The 19,160-nt window shown below is 37.4% G+C and overlaps 1 protein-coding gene across 1 annotated transcript in view; it reads left to right on the top strand.

Annotated features, from left to right (window-relative positions):
• Nucleotides 1-18,079, top strand: part of LOC120615822 (brefeldin A-inhibited guanine nucleotide-exchange protein 3-like) — a 72,639-nt gene extending 54,560 nt beyond the window's left edge. The window contains exons 6-9 of the mRNA XM_039879070.1: nt 996-1,064; nt 11,986-12,108; nt 15,636-15,678; nt 17,834-18,079. Of these exons, the coding sequence (XP_039735004.1) occupies nt 996-1,064; nt 11,986-12,108; nt 15,636-15,678; nt 17,834-17,916 (318 nt within the window). The 3' untranslated portion in view covers nt 17,917-18,079. The remainder of the gene's footprint in view (nt 1-995; nt 1,065-11,985; nt 12,109-15,635; nt 15,679-17,833) is intronic.
• The last annotated feature ends 1,081 nt before the right edge of the window (nt 18,080-19,160 follow it).

Genomic DNA, 19,160 nt, shown 5'->3' with positions numbered 1-19,160 from the left:
AGTGCTCTTTTCATGAATTGGGCAGAACCAGATAAGACACGTCCTCAGAAGCCTGCCACTGACAGGCCAAGCCACAGGCAGGACATGGCTGTTGGGTTTGGGATCAGGAAGCAGACCTCAGCACGTCTCGGATTACCAGTGAGCACAGCTGCAGTGTCAGCAGCCAAATGGACAGGGGAGAGTCTGGTGTCTTATCTCCAAAATTAGAAGCAATTCTTAAAATACCACAGGCTTTTATTGATCTTTCCTAATAGCTTTACAAGTAGAAAGTGAAATTTTTAATAGTAGTTAAAGATCTTGCAAATGTCATCGACTTACTGCCTATATATCTTAGAGAATAAGGGGAACCTGGGACTAATAAATAAGTCTCAGGCAGCGTTCTGGGGGAAATTACAAGAGGAAGGTGTCCATTAAAGAATTTCTAATCCCATGTGGATTTGCGAAGGAGACAGGAACAGAATAGTATAATGATGCTTGGGTCTAGAAAGAGGTAGACAGTATTGCATAGTGGTTCCAGGACATTGAGTCAGATTTCTTGGATTTAAATCTCAGCTCCACAACTTATGCCTGAGTTACCTTGGACAGCTTGTTTAATTATTCTGAGCATCAGTTTCCTTATCAGTAAAATATTACTTCCTAAAAATATCAATCTAGATAATTCATGCGCAGTGCCTAGCACTGAGCCTGGCCATTTGGTTTTCATTGCTGTTGGACGATCTCCTGGAGTTGTTGAATGCTATTTCTGTCCAATCTTGCAGTGGTCCTTCCCTGGGGACAAGAGTAGCAAGAAGCCTCTACTTTTTGAAGTATCTGTCCATTTTATTGGACAATGCGTGGCCACTAATTAGCAGTGCGTGTCATAGAAACACATTAGATCGAGCAAAGAATGAAGGAGTCAAAAATAGGACTGCATGAAGAGCATGTGGAATGAAAATTATTTTCTAAAATTTTAACCCCTTCTCTCTTCCTTCCTGTCTCACCCCCGGTTGGTAAAGGTTTTACTCTGCATAACCTACACCCCGACATTTGACTTGAATGGGAGCGCAGTGCTGAAGATCGCAGAGGTGAGTGGCCACTGCTTGCCCAGCCCTCAGGTGCTGCTTGTGTGTGTGCTGCCTGCTCACAGCTGCTTTGCCCCTTCTGGGATCAACATTAGGGTGGAGCTGAGCCCAGCAGTGAGGTGAGCCCCTCTGTGATCATGACTGTGGGAGTTTCCACTAAGCACTGGATCTGTGGGAAGCAGGCTCTGTGGTCCATCGTTCTAAGCGTGTGCTCTGCATGCTCTGCTTTGCTTAACTTGAGGCTTTTCACCATGGAAATAACAGTACTGGTTCTCCCGACTCTGCCACACTTAGGTGTTTCCTCCCATGTTGCTTTCTTAGTCTGCTTTTCCAGAGATTAATTGAAAAGCATTGGATTTTTTAAAAAATGGTTTTTAAGAAACCAAGTATGAGATTTAGAGAGATGTTTATTGATTAAATTCCATCTCCGTCTCCTTAAATCCTAATGAATGCATTTTGTAGCTATTATTGGGAAGCGTTCTCTCTTCCATCTGTATTGCAGCCTAGAGTAGTAAGTGCCTTCCAGCACTCCCAAGAGTGTGTCCCACAGAACACTTGGCTTCTTGACTGTCTGGCATGTGCCTTTGATTTTGGGAAACATCATCATTCCAAGGCTGTATTTTAATATGCTTAGAATAATTTTCCTTCCATTTCTTGAAAAGAATATCTTCAGGATTTGTATGTTTTGACAGGAGTACACATTCAGACTTTAAAGAGGCAATGATATTCCATATTCTAAAATTATGGAGAAAAAGAAAGCCTATTAGTGTTCATGGGTTTTTGTTTTTACAATAATGATTTACCATTTATTGAGTGGATCAAGTGGATACTAAGTACTTTGGGCATGTTTTCTTTTTTCATCATTTTTTTCATCATTATTGAGGTATAATTGAAAATTAAATGTTGTATGTATTTAAGCTGTGCAACTAATGTTTTGATATGTGTATAGTGAAATAATCACCACAATCAAGCTAATTAACATATTACATCATCTCATCAGGTAACATTGTCATGGGTAGTATTTATACTGGCTGATATGTGAACTTTTATAGTATTGTGTGCCATTAAAGGGTGAAAATTAAGAAAAAATTAATTTTGAGCCCATGAAACATTTTTCTGTTTCTGTCAAAATAGAAAGAAGCTGATAATTAGCTGACATCTCACTACAATATAAAGCAATTCTCAAATGTGTATTTATATAGGTAGAAAGAACATTTTTCTTTAACACAGTTATATTTTATGCTACATAAAAATAGAATAGCTATCAGTATTTTTTAAATTGTATTTAAGAGCTACCTATGAGTGCTTTCATTATTTGTAGGTTTACTTTTTTTTATTATTGTGGTAAAAACATTTACCCTGAGACTTACCCTCTTAACAAAATTTTAGGTATACAATACAGTAATGTTAACTGTAGTTACCATGTTATAGAGCAGATCTCTAGAACTTACTCATTTTCATAACTGAAACTTTATACCTGCTCAAAAGTATCTCTCCATTTCCCCCTCCATCCAGCCCCTGGCAGCCACCACTCTACTTGTTTCTCAGAATTTGCCTATTTTAGACACCCCATTGCTGTTAAAATGACAAATGTAGTTTCTGATCAGAGCAAGGAACAGGGTTGATATGTAAGATGCCTGTTAGTTTAGTCCTTTTACATGTGAAGGACGAGAAGGGTCATGCAGCGTGTCACTGCCCAATGGGTCCCCCTGCTGATGGAGCTGGAGTGGGGGCAGGTTGGGAGGGGGACAGGTTGTTGCAGGACCCTGTGGGAGTGGGGTGCTACCAGGGATTCCAAGCTGCCTTTGTCATCCTCAAGGAACCAGTTTTTGGATCTGAAAGATTCAGGTGTAATCCCGGAACTGCTGTGGGACCGCCAGTTCTTCAATGGGCACTTTCCTGTAATTTCCCCCAGAATGCTGCCCGAGATTTACTGAGGCTATCTGGAAGCCAGAGTAAAGACTTAGCAGTCCTGTCCAGGTAGGACGAAACAGCAAACATAGTGGTCTCTACCAAAATCTGTAAAGGAAAAACTGAACTTGTTTGTTTTTGAAGAAAATCCCAGCCCAAGACTGATGAAGTAAAGATGAAGGCGCAGAGAGCTTGGTGGTAAGGGAGGGACTCTGGAGTCACGCTATTTAAATGTAAATCTGGCTTTGCCACCTCCCTGTGGTATTGTTGCCTTGGATATCTCCCTGGCTTAGCTTGTTCTCTGTAAAAGCAGTGCTGACAGTCCCTATCTCAGGGTGTGGTTGCATCATCAGTTAGGCGAGAAAAATAGAATCCATGTAAAAAGCTTTTCATGCAGGTCCAGCCGTGTAGTAAGTGCTCGGCCAATGTTAGCTGCTGTTGTGATGAGGCTGCAGATTGACCTTGGTGTCCAAGTTAGCACTAAATGACCCTGAAAGGATGGGTCGTCTTCTCCCCTTTTTGTCACACCTACAGCCCTTTGAGATCCCCCAGTTGGAAAAGCGTTCCTCAGTGTGCAGATAATTAAGCAGAGGTCGGACCGTCATGGAAAAGCACGTTGCTTCCAGTGTGAGCTTTGACTTATTGTTCCTGATGAAAGACTTGGGACTAGTTTCCTCTGAAGGCAGAAGGACTTGCTAAAGATCTTAAAAATAAACTTTTCATCCTGTGTTTGATAACGGGGCCTTTTCTTTATAGTGTGCAGGCTCGCAGAAGATGTTTTTAGGTCCTGCCTCTCCTGCAGGCCCGCAAGGAGATCCTCCCATCTCCCTGACCATGACAGGACTTAGGATTTAGGCTGCCAGTTATCCTGGGCCTCACTGAGATCCACCACTCTGCTCAGGTGACTGGGCACCCTGGAAGATTCTTCAGCATACGAGGAGTAGGGACACTGCTTTGTAATGACCACGAGAGCCACCATCCATAGTGCTTTTGATAAAAGACAATCTGTAGAATGTCTCTTCTGTGCTAGCCTGGACCTGGTATGGACATCAGCTTCAAAAGAGTAAGAATCCAGTTTTTTCTGTCTAGCAAATCCGTGGGTTAGGGCGTTTCACAAAGCCAGTCTGTTGAGAGAGGCCAAGAGTGCTCCTTGAGCAAGACAAGCACTACTGGTCCCAGGGCCAGAGGTTTACTATATTCAACACCGATCAAAAGGCCACCAAGAGAAACACCATGGAGAATGCTTCTCCTGCTGAGAATAGTGGACCTTAATTCATCAAGCATGGCTGCAACCCGGCATGGCTCCACCAGGCATAGCTATAGTTCTGGGCTCTCCATGGCCCTTGCCTCTTAGAGTCAATTCTGAAAGGCTTGAGAACATATATTGTCACTCATTGTGGAAAGAGACAGGGATATACACTCAAAGACAATGTTAGATAGCTATACGTAATATGTATTTAGCACTTACTCTCTGCCAGGTACTGTTCTAAGAACTTTACCTATATTAAATCATATAATCCACAGAACAATACTATGAAGCAGGAAATATTATTGTCCATATTTTACAGATAAGGAAACTGACACAGAAAGGTTCACCAGTTTTCTAGGTCACACAGGTAGGAAGTGGTAGAATCAGGATGCAAGACTGGTGGAAATGACTGAGTTTTCGGTCTCTACACCATGTCACATGCTGTCATCAGCTTGGTTATGGAAGCCCACTCATAGGGGCCCTCATGCTGCCCCTGTGTAAGTGGTCATAACCCCTTTCCTCATCCCAAACCATGAAGAAACAATGTTGAAGTTAAACTAAACTTGCCTTTTATCTTTAAAATATATCTTTTTTTTAATTAAGAAAGTAGTAGTATATCAGTTCTCTACTAACAATGATTAAAAATCAGAACAAGAGACAGGCTTAAAAAAGGTGCAGAGGTTCCATTATAAAGATGACTGTTTCAGTTGTTCCTTGATTAAAGTTTGACTTTTCCTCTTTACCTTCCCGAAATAAACTCTCTCACATGTGGGGTACAAAGCTTTGGAGACCTTGCTTTTAAGTCAGTGGTTCTCATCAAAGGCTGTACATTAGAATCATCTAGGAAGTGTTAGCAAAAATAAGATACCTAGCTTGAGTGAGCTATTATGATGGAATGACTTCAGTTCTACTAGAAAATGTTCATTAAAGATTCATTAAAGAAAAAAAAAGGATACCTAGGGTTGCCCCAGAAATTCTGAGATTTTAGTTTGGGAGGGACTTGAGCATACAAATGTTATAAAATCCCTCCTAGTGATTCTACTGTTGAAGTCAAGTTGAGAATAACTACTCTGATAGTTATTGTTCCTTCCAGCCAAGCTTTGTCATAAAACCTTGTTGAAATTAGCTTTGTGCTCTAAAACCTCCAGTGTGGTCCACCCACCAGATGCATGGGCAGCACCTGGGAGCTTGTGAGAACTGCAGCGCCCCAGGCCCCAGCTCAGACGGTTGAATAAGAATCTGCCATGTAATAAGGTCCCCCATATGATTCATATGCATATTAAAATTTGAGAATCACTGCCACAAGTGAATATTGATATAATTTCATAAAATGAGCTCTAAAGATAATGTTCTTTGTTTATAGACCTAAAACCCAGGTGAGAGCTACCTTGCCTCTCTGCCATGGCTAATCAATCCAACCACCCCCACAGAGTATTGAGTCCCACCCAGCAGCAGCATCCTCTGAGTGGTGACCCCCCAATAAGTACAAGCTTTGGATTTTCTGTTCCCTTGACTTACATCTTCTCCTGCGAGATCATCTCCACAGTTTCTCCTTTCCATTTATCAGTGCTTGATATAGGGCAAATCTATTTCTTAAATGCTTTAACAGTTGAATCTGCTACAGAGCCCTCCCACTGTTCCTTCTGAGTATATGTGTTTTCACCAATAAAACAGTGTCAGTCTTTAAAAAAGGAGAAGTGTGCCCCCCATTCATATTTATGTAATCTGGCATAAGACAAGCATGAAGTAGATATATTTATATGAAAAGCATCACAACAAATTTTATTATAAATGTAAGCATATGGGTCAGCAGTTGTAAATATTAGATTATTAAATGAATAAGGTATAGGTAATTTCAGAAAGGATAATAGAATCACCTGAAATCATTGTTTACTTCAGATACACAAGAGAGGAATAAACATCTTTCTTAGAGGCTTTCATTTTTATAGTTTTTTAGATTTGCAAAGTAGCTTACAGCCTTTTTCTCCATAGAAAGCACTTAAGAAATGCTTTTTCATCACCAAAAAGAATTGAACTACAAGAGAGTTATACTACCACAAAAAATAATAGAATTCTGTAGACTTATTGGAGCCTGATGATTTTGCAGGCTCTCAAGGGCTTTCCACATGCTAATTTAGCCTTCGAAAATCTGCATCTCTATTTCTAAAGGAGGACATTTCAGCCTAAAACTACCATTTTGCTCCAGGAGGCTTTCTTGGTTGTATCTGAACTTTTTATAAAGATAAGTCTTTAACTTAAAGAAAAAAAAAAACACCTTTTCTCCTATTGTCACTTTTGATATAGCTGGGGAAACAATTTATAAAAACACCTTAAACCATTTAAAACTGCTGCTGAAATGTTGGGAAAGAATCCAGACATTCTGGTCTTTCGTACTCTGGTCTACATTGACTGTTACTCAAGAATAATGCTTACCTTGAAACCTGTTGATCAGGAAATGGGATGTGTACTTAAGTATGAAAAATGAGGCTGTTTCCCCAAGGTACTGCTAAAACTATAAAAGGATCATTAAGCATTTAAAATGTAAATACTAGGGTAGCCTTCATTTGTGTGTCTAACTTAACTTGCTTAATTAAACTGCAGTAATGAAAGTTTTTCAGTACAGGGTCTTCCATGATACAGGAGGAATAAGAAATATCACCAAATTTAGAAATAGACAATTAGGAAATATCCAACATGTTTTCTTTCTGTTCAAGCTTACGAATTATCATTACTAAAACTCCATATGGATAGATCATTTTTCTCTTCATTGGTTGAAAGTTGGGCCCAAGATTTCAACTTCTATGACACCCAAATTTATTAGATATGTCGAATTTTCCAAAGTTAGTTACTTTAATATAGGAAAAGCTGTAAGAATAAAAATTGCCCTGGTCTTGGGGTTAAGGAAGAGGTGGTGCCCTAGCCAGAAGCTCTACGAAGCTAATTTGAAAATGGTTAATGATATTGTTCCATTAGAAAGACTTGGGGCATAGTCTCATGCCTGCTGAGGGTCCTTTATGGGATTTTCCCATGGTGCAAAAGCCTGGTTCATAAATGTGTATTTTCTAGTTTGATCTTATTGACTCATGAGAAACTTCTAGTCTTTGATCTGTAGCATGCTGTCCAGTTCAAGCAAAGTCTGTCTCAAAGACCCTTGTTTTATTCTTTAAGTTTCTTACTTTCAGAGACCTCCCTCTTTCATCTATCCATCCATCCCTCAATTCCAAAACACTGGTTAATAATAGTAGCTACTAGCGGCTAAGTCCCTAGGGCATGTCAATAAGTAGCATTTTACACACATTCTCTTTTCACCTTTACCATAATCTAGCTAGCTAAAGAATCCCAAGGAAAGGGAGGTTCATTTTCCCAAGTTTCTATAGCTAGACATTGAAATCCAGACTTTTGATAAGGTCAACTATATGCTGTGGACCACTGTGCTATATTGCTTCCTGGTAACCTCCATTTTAGGAAACGTCAGTAGAATTCTTGCCACAATAATACTGGCAACCGACTGAAATTCTTAGGAGTCTTACCCACCTTAGACTTTTACCGAGGCATTTAGTTAGATAATGGCTGTATGGTGTTTTACATGGGACGCAGAAGTATTGATGAATTTCACTTTTTTTGTGACCACAGATTAAAGTGACCATTAGGCATATGCCACTTTCTTGAGTATCTTTACATGTTGATACTTAGTTTATCTTTTCCGAGCATTTTGTTACCATCAAAGTATCTGGAATTTAGTTCCACTTGTTAACTCTAGGGAGCTTAAAAAGTGTTGAGGCTCAAGACCTGCCATCAAAGATTCTGAATTATTAATTCTAAATGTCACTAAAGTTTTCTTTTTTTTTAATTGAGCTGACTTGTAATGTTTGAAATGGTCACTCTTACTTTTATTTTAGTCTAACATGGTGCATTGTTTCTGAGACATACCTCAAATAAAATATTGTGCAATTAAGGGCCAGACAGTGTCCAGATATAATCCAGAAGAAAAGTATACAGATGACCTGATCCATTTATCTTGGAAGTATCTCATCGGGTACGTTCTCTGTAAGACTGGGAGAAGTAAACTCATATCCAGTCAAGAGAAGTGGACAAAGGAACCCAGACCATTGTCTCGTACCAGCCAAGGAAGGAAATCCCATTCTAAGGAGCTTCTTTCTCCACTTTTCCTTATAGAGACCCTTTCATTTGTTCTTTGTGGGCCAGTATTTTACTGTTTCTTGTTTGACCCCTCTGAGTCTATTCTTTGGCTACCTACTTCCGGATGGGCTTTGAGCAAACCAGTCCTTTTGCAAGGAATTTCTGTGCTCTCCTTTAACCTCTGACTTGCCTGCCTCTTGAAGAACTTATTTGGAAATAGAAGACACATAGAACAATGCAAAGATCCTCTCTACTTCATTTTAAGCTAGGTCAGAGGACAAAAGCTAGAGTTCAGTAGACCCTGTGTAGACCAAGCAGAAGGCTCTGCCTGAGAAGGTACAAAAATTGGTGGGTTGAGGTGTCTTAATATGTTAGTGAAGCCAAAAAGAATATGGAAGAGGAAGAGGGAAGTGACAATCAGAATTGTCCATGTATTCCTGAGCACTTTAAGAATTTTACTTTATAGTTGGATCCAAAAGAAAAACCAGCAGATTTTTCTACCTAAGCATGATGATCAGACTTACTTATACACAAAGTTCTTAGAAATAATAAAATAACTCTAAATCACCCTGTGTGTGTGCATGTGTGTTTGCATCAAAAAGACCTATTTGATGAGGCACTTTCTGTCACATACCCACCTGTTACTGCTGTTCACCTGGAACTAGCCTGGCTACTGAGTTGTCATCATGATTCAACACAGTTTAGACTTGTAGTGTTAATCAAAATTTTCTTTGGTTATAATGTGATCAACAAACATTCATCTTCCCTATATAAAAGGCAGCTCTTCTGATTTCTTATAGTAATTTCTGATCCTTTCTATTTTTTATCTCCATAAAAATTTTCCAATTGGAAGCATACTAGCTCTTCTCTTTATGGAACTCATTACTCAGTAGCACACATTGTTTTGACAAAGCTGTGACACTAACCCCGTTCAGATAGGACAGAGAAGGTAAATGCACAATTCTACAAAGTGAAGGTCATACGTATTTTGCAAAGCTAAACAAATTTCTATTGTGGAAACTTCTTTAAAATTCATCACTTTGGCCAATATTGAATTATCCTCTACAGTCCACTCTGCTGCTTCATATTTAATAATAGTGAATCCACCCTGGGTTTAACCTAGTACTGTTATTTTTCAGTCTACTTTCTAAGTGATATAAAACTTTTATTGCTATGTTTGGCTTGCAGACTTGTGTTTTTATTGTTGTTTTTCCTTCTACTGTGGGGTTTATTTTGTTTCACTAACGATTTATGTTTTCACTCTCAGTTGTGTTTAGCATGCCGTAAAGCTGGATGTCCACAAATGCATGAAATGATTAAAATGTCCATTACGAAACTCCTCACTGCCTTGTGTCTTCGTGTGTTCCCTGGCGATCAGGGACCTGTAACTTTTCACAAGGTATTTGACTTGGTCCTTTGGGCCTCTGGTAGAGGTGTAGGACTGAGGCTTTTTAAGTATCAATTCTACTCTATGAAAGCAAAGGGCATGGGAAGTAGAAGTGACACCAGAGATACAAAAAGAAGAAATTGATGAGCCCTTTGCCAGAAACTCAGCCTGCATTTGGACTTGGTATTCTCTTAACTTCTCTGATTCAATGTGCTCATTTTAGCACTGTTCCAAAGTAGAAAAAAAGAAAAACATTTACTAAGTGAAAAATCATTGGCCTTTAATATAGTGATCAGATTTATCATAGAAACCCTAGTTCCGTGAGCCTTATCATTTTACTGATTTATTATTACTACAGAAAGTGTAAGAAACTTTTCTTTAGAAGATGTCAGGATAGCTGAAAAGCATTTCTTTCTGGGTACCTAAAGATAGCAATATTATCAGATTTTTATATTTAAAAAAATATCTTTTATTCACATGCAGTATTTATACTCCTAACTTTGGCAGAATGAGCTTCTTAGATTGATCCTTTAAAAAAAAAAGTAAACATGCTTATCTTTTCCCTTTATAAAATGCCTCCTGAAATAAATCATTTCCACTGTTATACCTATAAGCACTAAAAACAGTAGTGACATTAAAAATCAAAGAAATACATCTGGTATTTGGAAAGTTGTTGTCTGTATAAAGCACTATTTTTGTTACTTAAAATCTAGTTCTCGTGTGTGCTTTCTTTCATGAGTTTAAAGTGACTGATATAATTTTTAAAGAAAGATTTGATAGCGGGAATGAGTGTTCAACAGAATTGTATTTATATTAACGTGTGTAGTTCCACTCTCAAATGGCTACTGTTTCATCTTTAATGCCTCTAAGACTTCAAATTCCTCCTGAATTTTAAGCTCAGAGATCTGAAAGTCAATGGTTATTAAGATTTCCTGGGAGAATGTAAGATTTAAAGAAAACTTAAATTCTGAAGTAAGTACTAGAGTCCCTAATTACACTGTAGAGAATTTGGTTTCATCAAAGTGATACACCGCACCCATTGAGATGTATTTTCGAGGCTTTTAAATCATTTTATCACATGCAAAAGTAAAGGCCTTTCAGAATTAAAACTCCTTTTTTCTAAGTATGTTTAAATTTTACCTCCAAGTACACTATAATCTATGATCATTTGAGAAAATGAATTGAAAATGAATATGTCCTAAATGGCAGTTTGAAAAATAAATATTTTGGAACTTGCTTTTTTTCCCCACATAAAATGAATTAATCTAAGCCAATTTCCAAATATACTTTTGAGTTTTAAATGCTCATTTGGAATATTAAACATTCAGTAGGAGATAAATTAAACCGTTAAAAAATATTTACTTTTACCTCATTAATTTTACCAAAAAGGTTATTATAGTGAAGCCTGGCAGAAAACTCTAGCTTAAGCAGTAGCACAACAAAGGTTAACATTTAGTCTCTCTTCCATCTCAATTATCAATCATCAAATTAAATTTGCCATTTAGGTGAGAACCCTGTATTTTCATTGTAGATAATCTTGGAGTATTCCTAGAAAAATTAGGTACATTCAATCCCTTCTTTTTCTTTTTGTGGGTCGGAATGTGCTTGGTAAAATGGAAAAGATAATATACTTTATGGAGAGAAAAAAGTGGCCAGGTTTTTATGGTTAATTCACAGTTTCCCCAATTAAGATGCAGCTTAGTAATCAGGGGACATTTTACCATCAGCCATGCTGCCTAGTAACACAACTGACATCCACCTTTATCAAGTTTCAAGAAGAACAGCGAGAGAGAGTTAATCCAAGGTCAAACATCTTTATAAAACAGGAGAAAAGGTTTCACTAACCCTTTCTCTACTCTTCATAACTCAAGAGTTAATCAGTCTGTTCCTATTATGCCATGGAGGGAGCTTTTTCTGATTAATTTCCAGCCAACTGAATTTATTTTAGATAGTGTTATTTGGCACATCTGAAAATCACCAGTTTGTATTCTCCTATGATGCTCAGAAGAATAAGCTTCAGAGAGTGATAACCTTTAGGGAGATACTTCTTTTCGTACATACTTAAAAGCAACTTCCCAGGGATTTTAAATATCTGTAGGACTCATTGATAACTAGTCCTAAATCAGGCTGACTTTCTTTTTAAGAAGGATTTAATATCCTTTCCAATTAGTCCCAAAGCATGTTGGTCATGAACTGATATTTACAGAGCGTGTGTGTTGCTCTTATTTCTTTACCAGGTGTGCACTGAGACATACATATGTAGCTGTCACCAGCGTAGTATAAACACTGCTGTGCGAGCAACTCTCAGTCAAATGCTGAGTGACTTGACTTTACAGTTACGACAAAGGCAGGAGAATACGGTGAGCCTTGCGGTATCCACACATTCTTCAGTCTTGCCCATCCACGTCTCTGTGTAACTGCATGCTGTGTGTCCCACATCGTACATGTCTCCCCATCCCCTGCCAGGGCTGCTCCCTACTGAAACACGAGCAAGGGCTGGCTTGGTTTGAAAGTTAAACTCTTTAAATATGTATTTGCCTGTTTCACTCCAAAGCTTTCAGAGTTGTTTTTTCTTACTGTTCGTTAGTTTTGGGGCATTATTTTAAAATTCACGTTTTAAGTAATTGCTTAAAAACTTCTTGGCTCAAAAAAGTTCATATAAAAGTGTTGTGACACATTAACAAATACCAGAAGTGAATACAAAATTAATAGCAGTTACATACTTTGAGGTTTGGTATATGTATTTCTCTGTGTTAACTAAAAGATTGTGGCAGAAGGTAAAGCTGGGTAAATAAAGATGAATTTGTCTTCTTTCTGTCATCAAAGCCGACTGGAGCTTTTTGCTCTAAACTCAAACAGATTATCTAAAATGAGTGTTCCTGGGGAAAATGTAAATGTAATTGGCCTCTTGTATAAATTATTTTCTGGAAATGTTAATGAGATGATTCCTTTTCAAAACTGGTATTAAAAAAACTTCGTTATAATTCAGATTAAAATTCTTTTAAAGTCTGCAAGAAGTATTCCAAAATGAATATTTCATTAGTTATTTTTTAGGATATGAAATCTCATGGCAGTCTGAAATTTCTCAGAAATTAAGTTTGTAGAAATTAAGAATTCATGTTTAACTTCAAATATTTCTAATTTTTAATTTCATAATTATCTAATTTTTAGAAAATCCTAACATTAAGTGGAACCTTTGAGATTATCTGGTCAAATTTGTTTATTCTTCATAAAACAGATGAGGAAAATGAAGTAAAATCGAAATCTAAAATTAATGAGCCTGTCAGTGAAAGAGCCAAAACTAAACGCCTGGTCTCCTAACTGACTCTCAGCCCAAGTTATTAATATGAACTGGGACAGTCAGTGTTAAAAAATAAAAATAAAAATAAACGAATTTAAAAAAATGACTTTTTTTTCTTTTTGTGTTTGCTGTATCCAAAGCCCAAATACTTTCTATTTCAAAAGTAATTGTTTTAATTTGAGATATTTTTATTAGCTTACTCTTTGTTAAAATTATTTCATTTATGCTAGCATTTTGAATGTGGTGATTTGGCAATAATAGCTTAAAAGAAATTCAAATCTATAAATAGAACACATTAAGAGAAAAAATTTTATTTATTTATTTATTTATTTATATTGTGGTGGCATTGGTTAACAAAATCTAGTAAGTTTCAGGTGTACAATTCAACAGTAAAGTATATAAGTACATACATACATACATACATACATACATACATATGTATGTATGTATGTATGTGTGTGTATGTATATATATATATTGCATTGTGTATTTACCGCCCATAGTTAGATTTTTTTCTCTCACCACATAGTTGACCCCTTTTACCCCATGTGTGTCTCCCTCCCCTCCCCCCACCCTCTGGGAACCGCTAGTCTATTGTATTTTTAACGGAAATAAACCTAAGATGTTGAGAATCCTTACACTAATATAATCATAATCCATCCTTGTTAAATAGTAACATGATGAAATACTATAATAGTAATGATATTTTAATGTTTTAGAATGAAACATTTAAATGAAACTTTGTAGTTTCAAAGTGATTTCAGTCATATTAGTCATTTAATCTTATTTTTTTAATTATAAGTAGGAGAGTATTAGGTTTCAAGTAAAATGACTCAGCCTTCTAGCTCATGTTGCTCCTGTGTGAGAATGGTAACAGGCGTAGTTGTAGAGATCTAGATAAAACCAAAGGGTTATCAGCCTCTGTACTGTGCAGCTAACCAACCTTCTGGTCCTGCTCATCAGCAACCATCTGGACTCACCCCACCCAGAGGCAAGATCCCAAATTAGGTAGAAGATTAATGTTTCTTGTTATTTTCTTTCTATTATGAGGTCCCTGGAGTTGTTTCCACGTCCCAGAAAAACACAGTTCTCAGTATGCTAATATTTGCAGCATTTGTGACGTCTACTAGAGGGAGGGTTAAGTTTTGCCTCCTAAGAATGGTTATTTTTAAAAAACTGTTAAAGAAGAATGTTCCGTAGGAATGGTGAGGTTCTATCTAAGGGAGCTGTGTGTTCTTCCCTGGGACACTTAGCATTACCTGGGGAAGATGTGTGCAGAGTGTGGCGTGACCCATCACTAGAAAGACGTTATAGGCCATCTCAGAATTAGGAAGACTTAAATACAACAGGAAGAAAATCTAGAGTGCCAAAAGTGTTAACATGAAATGTATCTTCAACCTAATGTCTATCTGTACCCCACTCTATCCGTACCCCACTCTGACTCCCAATACACATTATACAATTCAATTTTGTATCCTCAAACCCTGAGTTACTATCCAGCTTTATTATTATTTAAATTACAGATGCTATTGTTACATTGCAATTTACTCATTTCAAAAAGAAATAATGCTGTGTGTTAGCGGGGATAGGTAGTGGTGGTTCTCCTGCCCCTAAAAATGACTCAGAAGTATTTTCTCCGGGAAATGTTCTAAACTTGTATTTAGCCATGTGCTGAGCTGTGGGCACTGACATGCCATTTCACAAAGGTTGCAGTCGAAACAGCTGAACTTGTAAATTAGTGAACACAGAATAGTAGAAATATGTGCCTATAACAAGGTAAAAACAAAACAAAAACAGTACCGTGGGATGCTTTCTGTGTCTGGTAGTTGATTAGCTTGAAAATGCCATTTTATGATCTCCCAGTGCTAAAAGGTAGGGAGACTAAAGAGCCTCCTTCCTATTCTCTGCTCAGTAGTCACTGAATTTTCTCTGCAATGAGAAGTAAGTCTAACTGTTAGTAAATATCTTTCCCTTCCTATGCTTTCTTCCCTCATCATTCTGTCTTTACTCTGATAGTTCTAGATCTACCAAGCCAGAGCCTAGAGTGGGTTGGTCTGGTCAGACAGTCGGAAGTTAATACGCTCCCCCAACAAATAGGAAGCTGATGCTTCTGACCAGCAGTCATCTTTGGACCTGTATTTTGAAGTCCAGAAACCTGATCCTTCTAAGACTAAGAGTTTGTATTCATTAGTTGCGATCAAAGTGTAGTCTTTGACCTTGGGACAAAATGTTATCTGTGCAAGGGTAACTCACCTTGGGTGTAGGTATTGCCCCAGATCATAAGTCAGCACTCTGGGATCAGAAAGTCAGCACCCTGGGGCTTAAACTCCCCTGAAGTTTGTGAACTCTTAAATGAATTATGTTTTGTTTAAATGCATTTTGGGAACTGCTAAGTTCAGTTCCAGACATCATCGTCTTTTCATAGTCTTGAAATGTTATCAAGACCTGAAGAGTGTGTTTAGGTCAGTTAGCTGAGCCCAGAGTACTCAAAATGGTGTTTAGTGTCCTAGAATTTTCCATTGTCTAAGAGTCAAAAATTTTCTTGCCTGAATCTCCTAATTGTCCTGTGTGTGTCTCCCTTACTAGATAATTGAAAACCCGGATATCCCGCAGGAATTCAGGAATCAAGGTATTGGATTTGATTTTTACTAGTTCACTTTACAAAGCAGGTATAAGAATGCCTCCTATGTGTATGGTGTTAGGGATGTTGAGATACGTGGTTGGTCTCAGGGTGGTTTTCTACTCTCCTTGGAGTTTCTGCTTAGCTTTGCCTTACATGGTATGATTTAACCAGCGGTTGTCTTCCTCTTTCCTACACTCTTTATGCCAAACACATTTATTCCTGTTCCAACTGTGTAAGGGAAACTAACTCCTCACAGATCTTGTTGGAGGCTGGTTTTTTGTTTTTTGTTTTTTGTTTTTAGTTACTTTACTCTTTGTGAAGTCAGGTTTATTAATTGTTAAAATGAGAATTGGATAGAGGGTCGGAAAAACCTGTTTGATATGAAGTGCTATTGCACCCAAATTACGTTTGTGAAGCACCAACTTTTCGATATGAAAAATGAGTCATCTCACAGGGAATTTTACAGAAGGACAGAAATCAAGGTCAGAAACTTTCATTCTGACCCACAAGAAAAGAAAAAATAGAGGTCCACATATAATTGACAAGCAATGTAATTATTTAAAAAAAAATATTTGGTAGTGTTTTCTGAAAGATATGGAAAATTCAAACTACCTGATTAAAAATTGATATTTAAGTTTTTCAGATTTTATTCAGTAATTTAAAGCATATTGGAAAAATCTGCCTTTCTTTGATATTTTTGCTAATTACTAACAGGGAAAAAGGCATGGAGTAGAGAAGAGATATAAAAGGGGGATTGAAAGGGAGAGAGAAGCAGCCAAACTGCCATAATGAGGAGTAAAAGAGTAAATGAAAGAAATAAGAAAGAATGCTCTAAGTCACTTTCTAAAGCATTACTTGAATATATTATTTTAGTTGCATCTTGCTATGTTCTTGGGCTGTTGTCCAGAAAGTTCTATGGCTTCTTTTCTCCTTTTGAAGCTCCCAATGATATGTTCCAACATTTGCTACCTGTCTGTTCCTCTCGTTTGGCAACGGCAGTTCCCATAAAATCTTCACTTTAACGTAGAATGATTTTATAAACCCCTACCATCAGAAAAAAAAAAAAAAAAGATCTTGGTCAAAGATACATCTTAAAAATATATATTAGTAAAAAATTGATGGACTCATTTGAAATTTATCTAAAATTAAGTTTAAGGACTACTTATGGGTTTTATTATTAAGCTATGTTTTATCATTGTACCATTTCTCATTTTTTTTTTCCTGCATTCAAGATCATAAATTCTGAAGATTAGCCATCTTTCACATACCCTCTTCTAAATTTACTTTTATTTTTTCTCCTTCCTTTACCTCATGGTCATTCAATTATTTATACATTCATCAAATAATTTAGCCACATTTATATAGATCTTTACAGGTTTTTATTAAAATATAAATGCTTTCACTTGTTGCTTTATTTGGCCCAACAATTTTGTGAAATTGGTATTATCTCATTTTGCCAAAGGTAGAACTGAAGCTTACCCAAGCTCATGCAGTCAGCAGGTTGTGGACCAGCACTTGAGAGATTGCAAATGTCAGCTGTGTTCCAATACACTCCCCGGGGGAGTATTTTGCTACTTTCTGGAAATGAGCATAAACTGTTTAGAAGGAAAACTTTTTTCCCTGACATTTGCTATTGCTCCGTTCAGATCATATGCCCTGAGGATGCTGGACAGATAGTTAAAGTGGGTGAAGGTGGTGACCAAATCGTTGGCCCTCTTTCTCTAGCTTCTTAGTTTGGAAGGCCACACCTTTCTTCCATGCTGCCATATTTTATTTCTTTGGGCTACAACTCAAATCTGCACAGAAGCCCCAGAAAATCAAGAGGTCAGAATAAGGGAAACGTGTATAGTCTACTGGCCTAAATATTGAGAAAATCATTGTCAATTGTCTTGTTTTTTAAATTAACCAGATTCCCTTTCATTAAGTGTGAAAGCAATCTATTATCTTCTTTCTGGACTATATTTTGAGTGTTTTACTATAGAAAGGAATTATTATATTTAATTCTTTTCTGTGATCATTTTGGTGGCCTAAGAAAGGCTTGGCATCTGAAAGTCATCTTTACAGTCCTGAAAACATTGAAAATGGAGGATGGGAAGGACTGTTTAGGGCATTTCCAGTGCCCCCGCCTACGTCTAATGCCTGTAACCTCCTCTGTTTGAAGGGTCGACAGTAGAGGCTCTCTGTGACGACCTGGTCTCTGTGCTCACTGTTCTGTGTGAGAAGCTACAAGCCGCTATCAAGTAAGTTCCTTCAACATTGATACTCTTAGTCACCAGTGGTCTATTTCTGAAGTAACTTTTGTCTATAGCATCCCTTATAATTGCAGAGTTTAGGGACAGTGGTTCCTCCTATTGGTATTCACTTGTCATTCTTGAGAAATATATTCAATTGAACTTGGGCAAGCCCACATTACCCAGTATTATTACTGAAGGATATAATTTTCAGATGAAAAAATGAGAAAACAATACCTTGCAAAGAAGAGTTAATCCCTCAGGCATGGAGCCGAATGGCAATAATGTTGGCTACGAGCTAGTGGATGTGAAGGCTGGTCCTAACTTGGACACGTCCCTGCTGTGTGACTCAGCTGAGTCTTCTCATCGAACCTTTGCACCTTCCTCTCCCCTTAAATGGCAGAGTTAGACTGTGTGGTCTTTTTTCTATTTCCTCTAACATTTTCTGGGCCTCTGAGTGCACATGCACATCTTTAAAAAGAACACGTTAATGTGATGTATATATTTGTTGTTTTGGGCATGCCAGTCTAATCAGTAATATTAGTTCATTTAGGAGATGTTGCTGCTCCAACCCTCCATACAGTAATGAGGTAACTTATGCACCTAAAGTAAAGCCAAATCATAAAAAGGTCAGACTTTCCCAGAAGAGATGAAAAGTCTCTTCCAGTGACATATATAGTTAGTTGCAAAATTCTACAGCATGGTGAGATTCTGAAGTTCCCTTTGAGTTGTAAAAAACACATTAAAATGCCCTTTACTGGTAACTAGAACATTTGATAATTCAGAAAACTTTTACTCGTAGAATTTTATATGCAGTAATGAGCTGGGAGAAGTAGTCTGGATGGAACATGAATGAGGTCTCTCAACTTGCTGGAAACATTGCAGAAAGGTGTTTTTGTTGTTGTTAGTTTTTGTTGTTGTTTTTTTTTTCCTTCATAAATTCAGGGTTATTTTTAAGCTAAGCTTAGAATTACTCTTAAAAGTTTTTGTCAGATAGTTTCTACATCAGTTTATACATCATTCTTCTAGGTGACCTAAATATTTTGACTAAATTAAGCTGTTTCTATCAGACATTTAAAAAATGGAGACCTATTTAATATGTAGGTAGTATAAACCAAAAAAAAAAAAAATAGCAGTTAACTTCTTCCCCATCCCCACCCTTGAGTGTCTCCTATCCCCGGACCCTAGGCAGGCCTTGGGTCTGGGTGTTATTTTCCCTGAGGAGGGATGTGTCTAACAGCAGAAAGGGTATAAATG

This window comes from Pteropus medius, unplaced genomic scaffold, assembly GCF_902729225.1.
Source record: "Pteropus medius unplaced genomic scaffold, Ma_sr-lr_union100, whole genome shotgun sequence".
In the NCBI taxonomy this organism is placed as follows: domain Eukaryota; kingdom Metazoa; phylum Chordata; class Mammalia; order Chiroptera; family Pteropodidae; genus Pteropus; species Pteropus medius.
The sequence above is the reverse complement of the archived record's forward strand: the minus strand, read 5'-3'. Positions and strand labels throughout refer to the sequence as shown.